This window comes from Antrostomus carolinensis, unplaced genomic scaffold (assembly GCF_000700745.2).
Source record: "Antrostomus carolinensis isolate BGI_N321 unplaced genomic scaffold, ASM70074v2 scaffold1717, whole genome shotgun sequence".
Classification (NCBI taxonomy): domain Eukaryota; kingdom Metazoa; phylum Chordata; class Aves; order Caprimulgiformes; family Caprimulgidae; genus Antrostomus; species Antrostomus carolinensis.
The window spans coordinates 103,061-117,770 of NW_010327818.1; the positions used below are offsets into that span (position 1 = coordinate 103,061).

The 14,710-nt window shown below is 42.2% G+C and overlaps 1 protein-coding gene across 1 annotated transcript in view; it reads right to left on the bottom strand.

Annotated features, from left to right (window-relative positions):
- The window catches only part of IGF1R (insulin like growth factor 1 receptor), a 90,787-nt gene extending 77,630 nt beyond the window's left edge, over positions 1-13,157 (bottom strand). Inside the window, exons 1-3 of the mRNA XM_010171996.2 lie at positions 13,104-13,157; positions 9,998-10,062; positions 8,509-8,624 (exon numbers count right to left, since the gene is read on the bottom strand). Coding sequence (XP_010170298.2) covers positions 8,509-8,624; positions 9,998-10,062; positions 13,104-13,157 — 235 coding nt within the window. The remainder of the gene's footprint in view (positions 1-8,508; positions 8,625-9,997; positions 10,063-13,103) is intronic.
- Between the last annotated feature and the right edge of the window lie 1,553 nt (positions 13,158-14,710).

Sequence of the window (14,710 nt, forward strand, 5' to 3'; positions counted from 1 at the left end):
GCTTGTTTGTCCCCTAGGTTGAAGGATATGCTTTAATTATCTATTTGTACAGCATCAAAAGAATTAAAATAGAGAGGGGGAGGAAAAAAAAAAAGTATTTTGAGGGGGAGGAAAGGGAGAGAGGGAACCAACAATCAGCATCTCACAGAAAGCCAAAGGGTGTAAAAAAAACCGTGTCCCATCGCACAGTGGTGTCAGGCAGCGAGAGCAACGGGAAGCACGCTCAGGGTGCTTTCAAACAAGCACCAGCTACAGATTTGAACCCTGGACCACGTAAAGCCACAAGTCCTGTGTATTATCTTGCTCACTGTTCTTTCCATCTGTTTTGAAGCAACCAGAACTTAACCCGAGTCCACATGGCTCCCCACGGAGCATTTACACGCTAGGGAAAGGCAACGTTTAGTGGGAGAGCAGCCGAGCTATCGACACACCAAGCGCTTGAGGAACGGTCAGCTGTGCCACTTGTGGAAATGTCTGCAGAGCTGTCGCTTTCAGCTGCCAACAACAGAGAAATGGGAAAGAGGAAGGAGAAAACAAAAAGCAGAAATAAATCCAAGCCCTTTTGGTAACTCTGTCTATCAATTTAAAGTTAGTATCAGCTTACTCAAAAGTGAAGTCCAACCTCAGAATACAGCTTTGGTCAAATTACTGACATATAAAATTTAAGGTCATGCAATGTGCTAGGAGACTCTGATGAAAAGAGAAGCTGTACAATTTCAACTCCTACACTAGTGCCAGCCCACATTTTCTAACCAACTGCCTACTCTTAGATCCCCAGTTCCTTTATTTGGCCTCTTAAACACCAGTTTGTGTTTTAAAAGGAGAAAAATCTCACCACCACCCCATTCTTCTACCATAGCACCCTTGCTGGCAAAGAAGGGACTGACTGCTCCAGGTATGGTGCACAAGCTGAAGTGAGAAGGATGTCCAAGTCACCTGGCAAAAACAGAGTCACCTCCACCTACCAGCTGAGTAATCACCACATCCCCTAAACTCCACATTTAACTACTAAAAGAGAACCAGGCCATCAAGCAAGTCAGCAGAAGCACAACACATCACTAATTGTTCAGAAATTCCCACTGCACAACCCAAAAAGCCAATCGAGCATCCAAATGTGGACTTAGAGCACTGCTGACACACTTTCCAGTTCAAACTACTCACGAATCCCACCCAGGAACGTAAAACTGCATTGAAGGACCTCAATGGTTTTGTAGAAGTTCAGTATATTAACATTTCAACAGTTCTACTTGACAGGTAAGCCATTTCCTATGCAAGATTATTATTTCTATTACCACAAATGATCAGAAAAACTGTTGATCAAGAGTGTTTACAACTGCCAAACACAACAGAGAAGCAAGGATACACGTGCACACACTTACCGTGGTTGGGACACGCTATCCAGCGCATTTTTGTATCACATTTTTTCAAATAACCCTATCTACAGTCTTTGCCCTGGCATACTTGGCTCCACAAACATCACCAATTTGTGGCACAATACAAAATTTACCATTTTAACACATCAGGAATGACTCTGAATTACTGTTGAGGGTAGCAGAAAGATCATTACGTCTAATCTTCAGTTTTTACCTCAGCTACACAAGACTTTCCCAGAATTATACAGGCTAAAAATGGAAACACTTCAGCTGTACTGTTTTTGCTTCCAACTAACAAGTTTTCCTCTAGGAAAACATGTATGAGAGACACCCTATAAATTAAGATTTAAAAAAAAAAACCTGATTAGTTGCTATTTTTCAACAGTGCCCTATGAAGAGAGGCTGGCCTGTACAGAAAACTGCAACTTCTCTGTTTAAAGGGGACTCGGATATGTTTGGGCTTCATCTTGCTTGCTACAAAAGCCCTAAAGCAATCTAAGCTTGCCACAAGCACAGAAAACACAGTAAACAGACAGCGGTAATGGTTCCTCTCAGAGCATCTTCACAGAATCACAGAATGGTGGGGTTGGAAGGGACCTCAGGAGATCACCCAGTCCAACCCCCCTGCCAAAGCAGGTTTACACCAGGTTGCACAGGAAAGTGTCCAGGTGGGTTTGGAACATCTCCAGAGATGGAGACTCCACAACCTCTCTGGGCAGCCTATCTTCCCCTGCTCGTCTCATGTGAAACATTTCATGTGCCTTTGGCTCACTTCATTTTCATACGAACAGGAAATCCATGCTCTGTGCACACCCATACGAGCATCTACACCAACAGCCATCTACCAGTTGGAATATTTTATGGTCTCTCTAGGTGTTTAAAGCTGTTTTGGAACATACCGATAGTTGTAAAATATGGTAAACTTCTTCCAACCCTCAGCATCAATGCTGCTAAAACACTGAAGATAAAATTAAATGCGTAATATTGTTTTAATTATTTTCCTAAAGCGTTTTATTCTGATGTCAATACTTGTCATTACAGCAGGAGTCTTTACAAGAAAAGAAGAAAACTATGAAAAGGAGTGAAATCGTAAATCTTCTCTCCCATCAGCCTAATGATACAGGAGTTCTCCATACACCTGGTGGAGAAGAAAAAAAAATAAATTCAAAGATGCTTTTTGATTTATAGCTCCAGTGTGGTTTCTTAATAATACAGCCATATGAAGTTGCTGCATACATTTAAAAAATATTCCAGCTCCTTCAGAGATGAATTACAGTAGCTGCATCTTTAACTGAAGCTCACATAAATATCTTCCTTCTTTTCCCCCCCCTCTGAGAAAACAATTACAAAACATTAAATCACTTTTATATTGCACTATGAAAACAAAAACCTTTAATTTGGGTCATGATATGAACAGCTTCCTCAACCAGCAGAGGACACGCAAGCTGCTTCACTGCTGAGCTTCCTGCCCGCAGCAACTCTGACTTACCAGCCACTTGCCACGGGGTCAGGGGGAATCAACTCTTCACAGCCTTTCACCTCGTGATTTCTCAATTTATAAAGACAACACGCCTCTTTCTACCTTCCCGCCCCTCACAAACGTGATTCAAAGCACAATCTGAATTTGTACTGTTTCCTCAGCCTCGTGCTTAACTCCCATTCCAACAACAGTTTTGGACATCCCGAACTGGGTCACACCACTATCCTTACAGCTGATCCAACATCTCTTGTATGTGCCACGTGAAACCCAATGTAAGTTAAAATAGGAAAGAAATTCCAGTACCTGGACTGGAGAAGATTATCTACCCCTGAAAACCTAAAACCATCAGTGTCCCCAACATGATTTCTCCTTGTTCCAAATGCAGGCAAAACCTATACGATAAAACCTATAGGCTTCCTTCCTCCTTCTCTCCTCACTGTTTGGTTTGGGTTTTTTTTTTTCCCCCTGCAGAAACATAAAGTAGTGCTAGAAATAAGAATACAGGACCCTGCCCATCCTCTAAGACTATGTCTTTATTCTAGATCTGTTTGCTTACATCTTCCTTCTCTGGCTGGCGCCAATGATGTCCTCACATAGTATAATTTCTTCCCCCCCCCCAAATCTATCTCACACTGTACATACAGTCATTGTTTTGAGTATCAGAAAGGGTGCCTCAGCTCTCCCTATTAAGTTTCACTCAGAAATAATAAATAGCTCTTACAGCCTCCAACAGCTTGAACCACCGAGCTGCTCAGTTCAGCCTCTGCTAAATGGATAGGAGGAAACAGAAATAATGTGAGCAATGTAGAGCTTATCTAAAGGATGTGCTAATGAAGAGTAAGACTTAAATGTACAGCACAAAATAAATAAGGAAATAAGAATGGTGTAACACACACATCAAAAGTAAAAAACACATAGCAACACATATTCTAGCCAGCACACACAGGGCTGTAAAAAAACAAGTGCTGTAAAAAAAAATAAAATAAAATAAGAGAATCGGTTTGCCTGCTCGTCGTGTGTTTCATGGAGGAGCTGTAAGAGCTCCCACACAGCTCCACAGTCTTGGGAAACTTCTGAATCTCATGAACTGCAGGAGTGATGAATTGTGTTTTATGTGCACTTAACTCTCAAATAATAAAACTTCAAAAGGTTTGATCCCCAGCAGTTCCTGGTGGGGAGAAAGGGACAAGTGGTAAGAAGGGGCTGCTACTCTTGTTCTGTGGGCACGGGGGCTGCCAGGCGTATGACATCACCCTTCCCAATTGGCTGCCAGTGACATCACTTTATTCTTCAGCTGCATGTTTGCCTTTCAGCTTCCCCCTTTCAGGGACCTCCAGACCTCACACCGCTTTGCCAAGCCGAGAGGAACGAAGCAGCACACCCTCAGCAGCACATCAGAGCCCAGACCTGCCTTCCCCACCTTGGGGCTTCCCTGCACAAAACCAGCAGCAGAATGGACAAGCCTGCTGCTTCTCCTCCAAGGTTTGCTTCCTGAGCTGGGGAAAGGCGATAGTGCTAGGAGGCGAACCAGGGGTCACAGGCTTACAGCAAGGAAGCAAGAGTTAAAGCAAAACTGTAAGAAATTTGTTACAGAAAAAGACCTGAAGAGTGGAAAATGGAAACCATACGCAACGCAACAACAGACGCAGTTAATAACACCCACGCACACCCACAGCTACGCGCAGAGACAACATGTATGGGAAGAGTGCACAGCCAGGATACACCAATGTGCAGGAGTGATGAATTGTGTTTTATGTGCACTTAACTCTCAAATAATAAACTTCAATGTGCGTCTGCAGCCCAAAAAACCAACTGCATCCTGGGCTGCATCAAAAGAAGTGTGGCCAGCAGATCGAGAGAGGTGGTTCTGCCCCTGTACTCTGCTCTGGTGAGACCTCACCTGGAGTACTGCGTCCAGTTTTGGAGCTCTCAACACAAGAAGGATGGGTACCTGTTGGAGTGTGCCCAGAGAAGGCCATAAAAATGATCAAAGGGCTGGAGCACCTCTCCTGTGGAGAACGGCTGAGAGAGTTGGGGATGTTCAGACTGGAGTAGAGAAGGCTCCAGGGGGACCTTCTAGCAGCCTCCCAGTACCTGAAAGGTGTCTGTAAGAAACTGGGGAAGAACTGTTCACAAGGGCAGGTAGCAATAGGACGAGGAGTAATGGTTTTAAACTAGAAAAGGGGAGATTTAGGTTGGATAGTAGGAAAAAGTTCTTCAATATGAGGCTGGTGGATCATTGGAACAGGTTGCCCAGAGAGGTAGTGGAGGCCCCATCCCTGGAGATATTCAAGAACAGGCTTGATGGGGCTTTGAGCAACTTGCTGTAGTGAAGATGTCCCTGCTCACTGCAGGGGAGTTGGACTGGATGACCTTTGGAGGTCCCTTCCAACCCAATACGTTCTATGATTCTAAATTCCTCCAAAGGCTGCTGAAGAGCACCCCAGTATCCATACGTTTGTTAATGGCCATAAGGGATCTAACACAAAGTGGCACCGTCTCCTGGCTGCCTTTGTTCCAACTTCACATCCTGCCTCCCCTCATGCGCTTGCCCCTTCTGAACTCGAGCGCCTGTAACCTGATACAGAAGAATGTTAATTTCTCAAGTGATTTTATAAAAGCACAGAACGAAGGTAACTTGATATTTTCCCCCATCTTGAAAAATATTGTTTTATAGCACATACAACCGTAGGAAAATATATCTGCTCTGTAACAATGCTTTGGAAAAATAAACTGAAAAATGGGCTGCTCTGCCTCTGTGTACCTACTAAACCACAGGGTTTCTGTTTAGCGGACACATTCGCTCCAGGATGTGTGTGCATGCATATAGACAAATGCATATATGATGAATTATTCATGCCCACATGAACACAGATCAATCAGGCAGAAGATCGGTTTCAAGTAAGTACAAAAATATGTTAGTTAATGCTGAGCTTGAGTTCATAACATGGCACGGAGAGTAACTCCTCTCAGACACAGCGTACTGTGCTCGCTTAGTAAAGTATCAAGATGTTATCTACAGCATCTGCAAGTTAAAAGTGTTTTATGAACAATTTACACAAAATCAATTAAGCAAATACAATTGTGCTCCTGCAACTAGTTCCTGAATTTACAAAATGTATTTTCTGTGCAATTCCAGCACCGTACCTTTGAAGTGCATTTCCCATAAACTACGTATCCTGTGGAAAAAGCACAACCCTAAAGGATGGCCATGCTACAAATCCTGAGCCTCTGACCCCTTCCTGTCCATAAAGAGGGGCCAGTGTCACACTGTGAAGTGACACGGGACTGTACCTGTCAGTCAGGCTACACCACTATCCTAAGACATCCTAGGAAGAAAAACCTTCAGGGAAAAGCTTCTCATGCAGGAAAGGCAGCACCATAAGCCAATGTATAAATTCAAGCCAAGGTAACTTCAGTTCTACTAAACTCACGTATGGTATCACTGGCCTAATCATTTTTACATGTTATGATGCCACTTTTTCTTCTGTATTAAGAGAGCGTATGTATTTCTAGACAATAAATCAATGCATTTAGTTTTATTTTTAAAAGTATCCCCAAAACCCCAGAACTACTTTTCAAACTGTGTCTTAATAAACAGTTTAAGTTTTAATGTATACTGCTTCCTACACTAGCACATTTTACCAAGATAGTAATTCAGCCTGTCTTAGACAGAAGGAAACCAAATGCTTTTATGTGCAAATGAAATAAAAATGCTATAAAACTGCTCTAGCTTCAACTTCTAGACAGTAACAAGGTCGGGGAAAACCGCTGCTGAAATTTAAGCAAATCCAGAAGTGAGATTTTCTTTTGTTTACCTCGTGTGGTTTGGAATATGATATTTCATAGGGGTATTTTCCACCAACCACGATTCCAGCAATCCAAGTTTCCTTGCTGCCACGTGAGAAGTGACTTGAAAACACAGAATCTGTTCTCATCAACACATGTCAACAGGGGTTAACAGGGTAAACCCCACACACATCAGGGACAACACAGGTACAGCTTTGTCTGACCTGCAGCAGAGATGAGACAGCTGCTAGAAGACAGATATGCTCTTTGCTGCTATCACAAGGGAATAGGTCATGCTTGGAGCACCACAGCGAGTCTTCTGGCTCGGCAAGCTTCTCCTGACTTCAGCAAAACAGCCTGCAATCGTTAAGCAGGACCTGAACCATAATCTCTTCATTTATCACACACTTGCCAGAACGCTCTGGAAAGTCCAAGCGATCCATTTTGCACAAAGCAATGTATTTTCATCACTCCTGAGAACACACATTCTTCCCTCACCCGTCCCACCAAGAACAACCCCAGCAACATCCAACACTGCACCTGAGCACACCGTGCAGCAGGAACGTCCTTGGGGAATCGTCCTACAGTTTCCAGTGAGACAGAACTTCTTTAGCTCATTTGGCAAAGAGAAAATGTTTACTCCCTGATCTGATATAAATTTTCCAAAGAATTATGAAGTTGAGTTGCCCTCACTCTGATTTTGGTGCAGAAGTTTCCAAAACTTTCCTACTAACCAACGTAGTTCACGATGAGCCTTCCTAACATTCCCTCAACCAACCAATTAGAAGTATTAGCCTAAAAATGATTCAAAGGCGAGGAATAGAGGAGTCACCACTGCAAGAAGACTCTTCCATCACACGCCAGTGGCAAGAACACGCAAGACAAGGCATCACAGGCCAAGTCTTATAGACAGATCAAAGACAAGAAGCACACAAGTTCCCAAATCCAGCAGCTAAAACAAAATATCTCTCCAAAGCAAGCCCCCACAATTTATATGATGAAATAATACTGATGAGCATCAGACTCGGGCAGATTTCTTTTGGAAATCACATTAGAGAAGCCCATCAGTCATCTATAACAGATTTTCCCAAGCTCAATTCAAACAAAGCTAGAAGGAACACTTGGCCTTTAGAAAAATGATTCTGATATCTGTTTTGCACAATACTGCCTCAAAGTGAAAGGTATTCTAAGTGCTGAGTATTTACTCATTACTTTTAGTTTTTTCTAGTTTACAAATGAAAGACTTTTAATTATTAGTAGTACTTTTAATCTGCATTCCTGATGCCTTCTATGTCACCTGCAGAGAGGGCCCCAAGCTGAGAAAAACTGGTTCGAGTTAGGTCACTTATTTTGAGCCTCTCCATCAGGATCATCTCCTTCTGGATCCTCTCTAGCTCCTTCCTTCTCTCACTACGCCTACACTGTCAGGGAAAATTGAGGAAGATCTAACATTTCCAAATGCTACCACTGTCAAACATACTAGACAAAAGCGCAAAGGATGTGAAGCGAATCCCTAGAAGGAGCTTGTGGGTATCTTTATTTATGACAACAAATGAAGTGCTGTAGAATTTGTGTGTCTGTTGTTGTTTTAATAGGAAGACTTTCTCTGGAGCACAGACTCCAGGCATGGGCACTCTGCTGTTTAGAAAAATTTTTGGAACAACTGGACAGGAAGAAAAAAAGGAAGAAATATTGCTTCCAAACAAAAAAGAGGTAAATTCAGCTTCCCCCACCCACCTTCCACAAAAACATTAAATATTTTCTTTCATAAATAATTGCAATAGGATGCCGTAGCCTTTTCCAAGCAAACAATAGCTAGATTGTGTGATGTTTTGCCCTAGGCAGGGCTCGGGGGGAGGAGGATACAAAGGCTGGCTTTCAGGGCTTGGGGCCTCTCGCTCCTGCTCCGCCAGCGTTGCTCCCTTCCTACTCCTTCGCCTTCCCATGCTGTCCCGTCCCTCCACTGGGATCCTAGGCTCCTGCTACCAAAAAAAAGAAAAAAAAGAAAAAAAAAAGCCAAAACAAACAAACAAACGCTGTTCTAAAGCCCCTCAGGCCCTGCCACAGACCTCACATGCAGCAACATTTCTTATTTCCCCAGAAAGGGACCCTACCTGAAGAAGGTGAGTGTTGTGGGACTGATTTGGGGGTGCACCCCCGGCTGCACCTCTGCCCCCCTGTCACGCTACTCTCCCGGTTGCCTCTGAACGATGGTGGGCTCTTGCTGTTTGTAAGATAAAAGCTGTCTAAGGGCAGCCACTACGGGCCAGGCAGGGCTGTTCCCTGGATATTAAATGAAAACAATGAAAAGACCTTTTGTGTCTAGAAGGTGTTTTGAAAGAGTCACCCATTTGAGTTAGGGAAACCTGAGAGCTGTAATTCCCCTACTGATTCACCTTCCTCCTTCACATCAGGAATTAGAAAACAACCCGCCCCACCAACATCAAAGGAGCACGAGTGCTCCCCAGCAGCCAGCCAGCTATCGCAGACACTCCTGCCCACCTTTCACGTCCCCGGCACCGCCGGTACGCAGTCCGTGACGAACCCAAATCCCAGCTACAGCTCTAGCTGTGCCCAGGCTCTGGGCAAAACACTTCTTCCAAACAGATTATTCAGCTGCTTACCTCACCTTGTATATAAGAACATTCAAAAATTATATATATACACACGTCAGCTGCATCAGGAAGTATTCAGGCTGGGAAAAGACCAGAGTAAGGAGTGCCCAACCCTGCCTGAAACATCCATTAATTCTACTTAGGACTGGCAGCCTGTACTGGTACCATCTCAGCCCTGTAATCTCCCCAAAGTCAAACATTTACCATAGTATACTATTTATATGTAACATAGTATATTATTCTGTGGTATATTATTCTGTGTAAACCAAATACAACAGCATTTAAGTCAGCTATGAAATCCAATAGTTAGGACTGTTCTTTACAAGAGAATAAAACAGAGTACGCGTGGCCAGTTGCAAGAGCACAGACAGTTATACCAAGTTTGCAATAAATCAAGTTATTTTGCTTGAAGTCCATCAAAAAGACTGCAATAAATGCATCAGTGCAGGTAAATTGATCTCAACTCCACTTCAAAACACTCGCCACACTAGGCATAAAGAAAACAACAAACAGGTGCTAGCCACAGCAATTAAACCAAATTTATGATAAATTTATGCAAAATGCCTGCTTCAAAACTTGCAGCAGAAAAAAAACAGAATACAGAATAAAAATATATGGGGGAAAAAAAACTTTCCAAGATACATCTACAGATGGAGACACTGCCTGTTTTTCCATAGGCTAAGGCATACAGAAAACTGGAAAAAGCTAATGGTGCAAAACCAACTTAGCATTGTCCTTACCTGACCATGCTTTCAAACACATGCTTTAAGACAGGAACAGTGTACTTGAAAAGTGTTCTCCTTTTCTACAAAGGGAGAATTTCTAAGTCACACAATACACACAGACCACACTTGAGCATCTGAAGGCTGAAGTGTTCCTCCCTGCCCCACATCAGAGATTCCTGGCTTCACCTCTGCCAGCTCCAGCACAGCAGAACCAGATCCTCTGTACCCCTCACCACTCTGGAGATCCTTCAACTCCAGCACCTGCCCACTTCATGACAGAATCACTTACAATGTGTTGAATCTTTGGAAGTCCATACCAAGCAAACTAATAGAGACTCAACAAAACTTCACTAAGGCAATTAAGGGAAAAAAAAAAAAAAGAAAAAAGAAAAAAAAAGGCATTCTCTATGAAGTGTCATTTTTTTTAAGGGACCTTCATATTTGCCCCAGCTCTCTACATATATATGTCTATTTTTAACTTCAGTCTCATTAGTGATAATTTGCAGAGAGATTTAAACCACCACCCATCAACTGAGTACTAACATGTTTGTAAGAGCTTAGCTCAGGATTACAGTGATTCTATGTCTTTCTCTTTTCTCAGGTACCAGAAAGTTCTGGCTACAGTTGGAGCATTTACAGATGTATTTGCCAGGTACAATAACATCACGTATACATTACTCAGAGTGAAAAAGTTGGACAAAAGCAGTGTTTCTCAATGGACTCTGTAAGTAATCAAATTAGTTTAAAACTGCATTAGAAGTTCATCCCACAAACTACTTCAAACAAGCTCTGCTGTGACAAGCTCCAGCCTGGGCTTGGTAAATCGCTCAGCCCAGAGGAGCACGGCCTGTTTTGGGAGATCAGTGATCACAGGATCACTGGTACAGCCACGTCCTGGTTTATCGAGGATCTAGGAGATCATGGAATCATGGAATGGTTTGGGTTGGAAGGGACCTTCAAAGGTCCTCTAGTCCAACCCTCCTGCAGTGAGCAGGGACATCTTCACTAGAGCAGGTTGCTCACAGCCCCATCAAGCCTAACCTTGAATATCTCCATCACCTCAGTAGATCCCTAGAGCCAAGTAGCAGAAAAGGGGAAAGTCTCTCAGCTGCCTGGAGATGTAAGAAAGCTTTCCCTGTCCCTGTCTCCAGACTTAGTAATGAGCCAATCATTAAAATGTAAAAAACCCCATGAATTTATCAAGCCTGTTTTCCTTTTCTATATCATAAATATAAGTGACTTGACAACATGCAATGGCCTGGATTACACTGCATTAACTCATCAGAAAGTACAAAAGTGCTGTAACACAGAAGCACGTGAAGAACAAAGAGCACCTTCACACGGGACTTGCCATACGAGCGTTGCCCAAGTTCTGGAGGTTATCTGGACATCAGAAAACCCTGATCACAGTTAAAAACCACAACAGCCCATCTTTCTGGCTCTGCCTGCTCATGCTTCGTGGGAGAGCCAAGGGAAGGCAGGTAGCAGAGGTAACACTCGCACAGCTCAGTCACAGCTCAGGTGTGAAGGAGGCAGAAGCGCTCTCCACTGCCACCTCCGAAACCAGCCTTCACCAAAACAGCATCTTAGCCCGAGATCTGTGTTTCTACAAATTTGGACATAAAACTTCTAACAAGCTCGAGAGAAGTACCCTCTTTTCCAATTAACATCATGTTGAGTAGGAAGAAAGATCATTAGAGACTTTTTACTTAGCCTAAGAAAACTGACATGTCAGAAACCAAAATTCTTATTTCTGACATGAAACTTGGGAACACAAACTCTCATGCTCACAGGTAGCAGGTTATCAGTAGAATCAAGGACAAAACAAAGTTTTGTAAGTAAGAATTAACCCTTTTGTAAGTAAGAATTGACCCTTGCCAACAGTTGCTCGTGATTCCTAAAACCTATGTACTATTAATCCCACCTATTTTCAATGTGAAAGACTACAATTTTCTAAGGAAAAAAAAAAAAAAAAAGCCATTCTCTCAACTGCAACATGAGAGCTTGGGGGACTTTATTTATTTTTTTAAACACTAATACCAATTACACAAGGTTACCTTACAAGTAGCGTCCTCATTTACCAACCAGACAATCTCAAAACGTCACTAGAAATTAAAGATTTTAGTGCAAACATTACCTTAACACTCTGGAGAAAACACACAGGTATAAATGGTTTATACTTCAGGGGCCCCAACTATGACTTGAATAAAAATATGTATGTGTGCACGGAAAAGAAGTAATTTTATATATTTTATAAAAGTGCCTGGAAAAAAGACTGTCTGCACTTCAAATAATTGATAAAGAAAACCTCCAAAAATTTACCCTAATCACTAAGTAGATCTCTGCATTTATACCTATTCCTATTTCTTTTGTACATATTACACTTTAAAACACATTCAGGAAAATTTTGAGTACATTAAGAGAAACATTTAGTTAACAAAACAATTTCTAATACCAGATTTCCTATCTCCTAATAACTTTTAGCCAGGACAGACCCTCACTGTAATTTTTAGACGTGAAGCACATCTGGCACCACCTCCGTTCAGTACAGGGATTCAGTCCTTTGAGTGAGAGGCTAAAGGTGTGCTCTTCTTGACTAGTGGGAGCCTGGGTTTTACAAGGCATCTTATCGTGAGAACAGGCTCTCTCAAGATTCCCAAACCCAATTTCTAAACCAAAAAGATTCAGATAAGTATCTGAGCATTTGCAATGCTTATCTGCTAGCTGCTCTTCTGTTCATTTCTGCCTTGATGTTTTGTAGGCCTCCACAACGAATGTTTGCCTAAAATCTAAAGAGAATTTAATGGTTATGCAAGTTACAATTCCTCCACACATACAGATAATTTAGAGGGAAATCTCAATTGTTCTTCTGGAGAACACAGAAACTGTATTTCCCTTCTTTACATGTAGTGCAGTCGTTTGACAACACCGACAAGCACCTCCTACATATCTGCATGACTGGTGTCGCGGTCTCCGTGAAGCCTGCCCTTAATTCACAAGCACAAATTGCCAGAAAGAGGCAATTTTCCTTTGTAACTTCATTTTTAGTTCAATTATTTAAGAGCTAATCTGTTGGCAGGCTTTACTTTTGTGATCTTGTACAGATAAGCTACTTACTTACCATAGCAAGGAGCTTCTCATCCTTCTCAATCAAGCACAGCCCTTTTCGCGGCATTGTTTGACCTGGTAACTTTATCTTTCCCTCATGGTCCTGGTGTTTTTCCAGCTCATGGCATTTTGCTTTACTAACACAACTCACCATTTTCAATAACAAGATACAGTATTTAGCCTAGGTTAGGATCATGTGGTTAGGCTTATCTGAATGTGGAAACCCTGTTTTGCAATGCAAGGTAGTATTTCATAATTACATAGTAAGGTACTCGCCTTCCAGAGGCAGGTACCTTGCTGACAAAAATACCTGGGGTACAAAACCAGACAGACAGCGCAGCAGCTCCTGGCCAACCTGCAATACAAGGCACATTCTGTGCAAGCCTGGCAAAACAAGGTTTTTAAAACTACTTCTCAGACCCACAAATACAGCGCCAGCTGGGAGAGGGCAGATCGCATGTTTAAGCTTTATAACGAAGTGAGAAGGTAAGATACAGCAACTTCTGCAAAACACCTCCTAATGACAGCCCACACAGCCATTGCAGAGGCCAAACATATCAGCTTCCCACTCAGCAAAGCTGCCAGAACTCAGCTCAAAGCAAAATTTATATAAACAGAACAAACAGTATCATATTCAGCTATCACTTCTGATTGCCTTCATTTTGAGAGCAAGGAAACCAAAGGATTTTTAATTAACAAAAGGAAGGGGGAATGTCCTTTTCCACCCTCACAAACAGAACAATCCTTCTGTTACCCCACTTTGAAACTTCTCAATACTCGAAAGCAGTTCTGCAGCCATAAGGACTTGCAGCGTTTCAAGACAGTTGTTTCATATCCTAAAAACAAATCAAAGCAGGTAACTGAATGTTCTTAACATGAATTCTCCTTGGTTTCACGCCCCCCCATGCCATAAACTTTGTTAGCATCTTATTGCTTGTATTTCTCTTATCTCCCCTTATTCACAGGATCAGAAGACTTTACTGCAAGCACACTGAAACACGAATTGAGGAGCATTAGTGTCATATATGGAGAGAATCCTGGAAACTCACACTGCCCTTTGAAGTTCAAACTAAATCCCTACAATAACAATAAACAGATGGTATTATCTCACCAACCGGCACACTAAACAGAGTAATGTGGTGACCACTGCCTTGATGTTCTCAAGTATTACGTGTAGCAGGCACTCTCTATCTCTCAGGGTTCCTAAAATTTGAGACTGGGAAAGAAAAGTTTCTATGAGCATGAAAACAGGTTGCTTATACACTAGATATTAGTCAGATGGAACAGGCTAGCACATGTAAACCATTTATTTTTTACTCTGAGGAAGGGACAAGCTTATGGAACTTCGGATTTCCAGTATTTCATTCTCAAATTGCATGATATTACTGGAGTCTGCAAGTTAGATCACACTAATCTTGCAACCAAAATACAGAGAAAGATACCAGGATGAAATAAAGAAGGTGGTGCAGATAAAAACAAATGCTCCACGAATAAAAGCATTACCTAAGAGCCAGCTTTTCCCTTTGGTATTTTCAAGAAATTTCTAAGAGGATTTGCAGAGTTAAAGATAAGGACCAGAAGAGAGATAACAGATGGCAATAGAAGGAAAAACAGCATGTA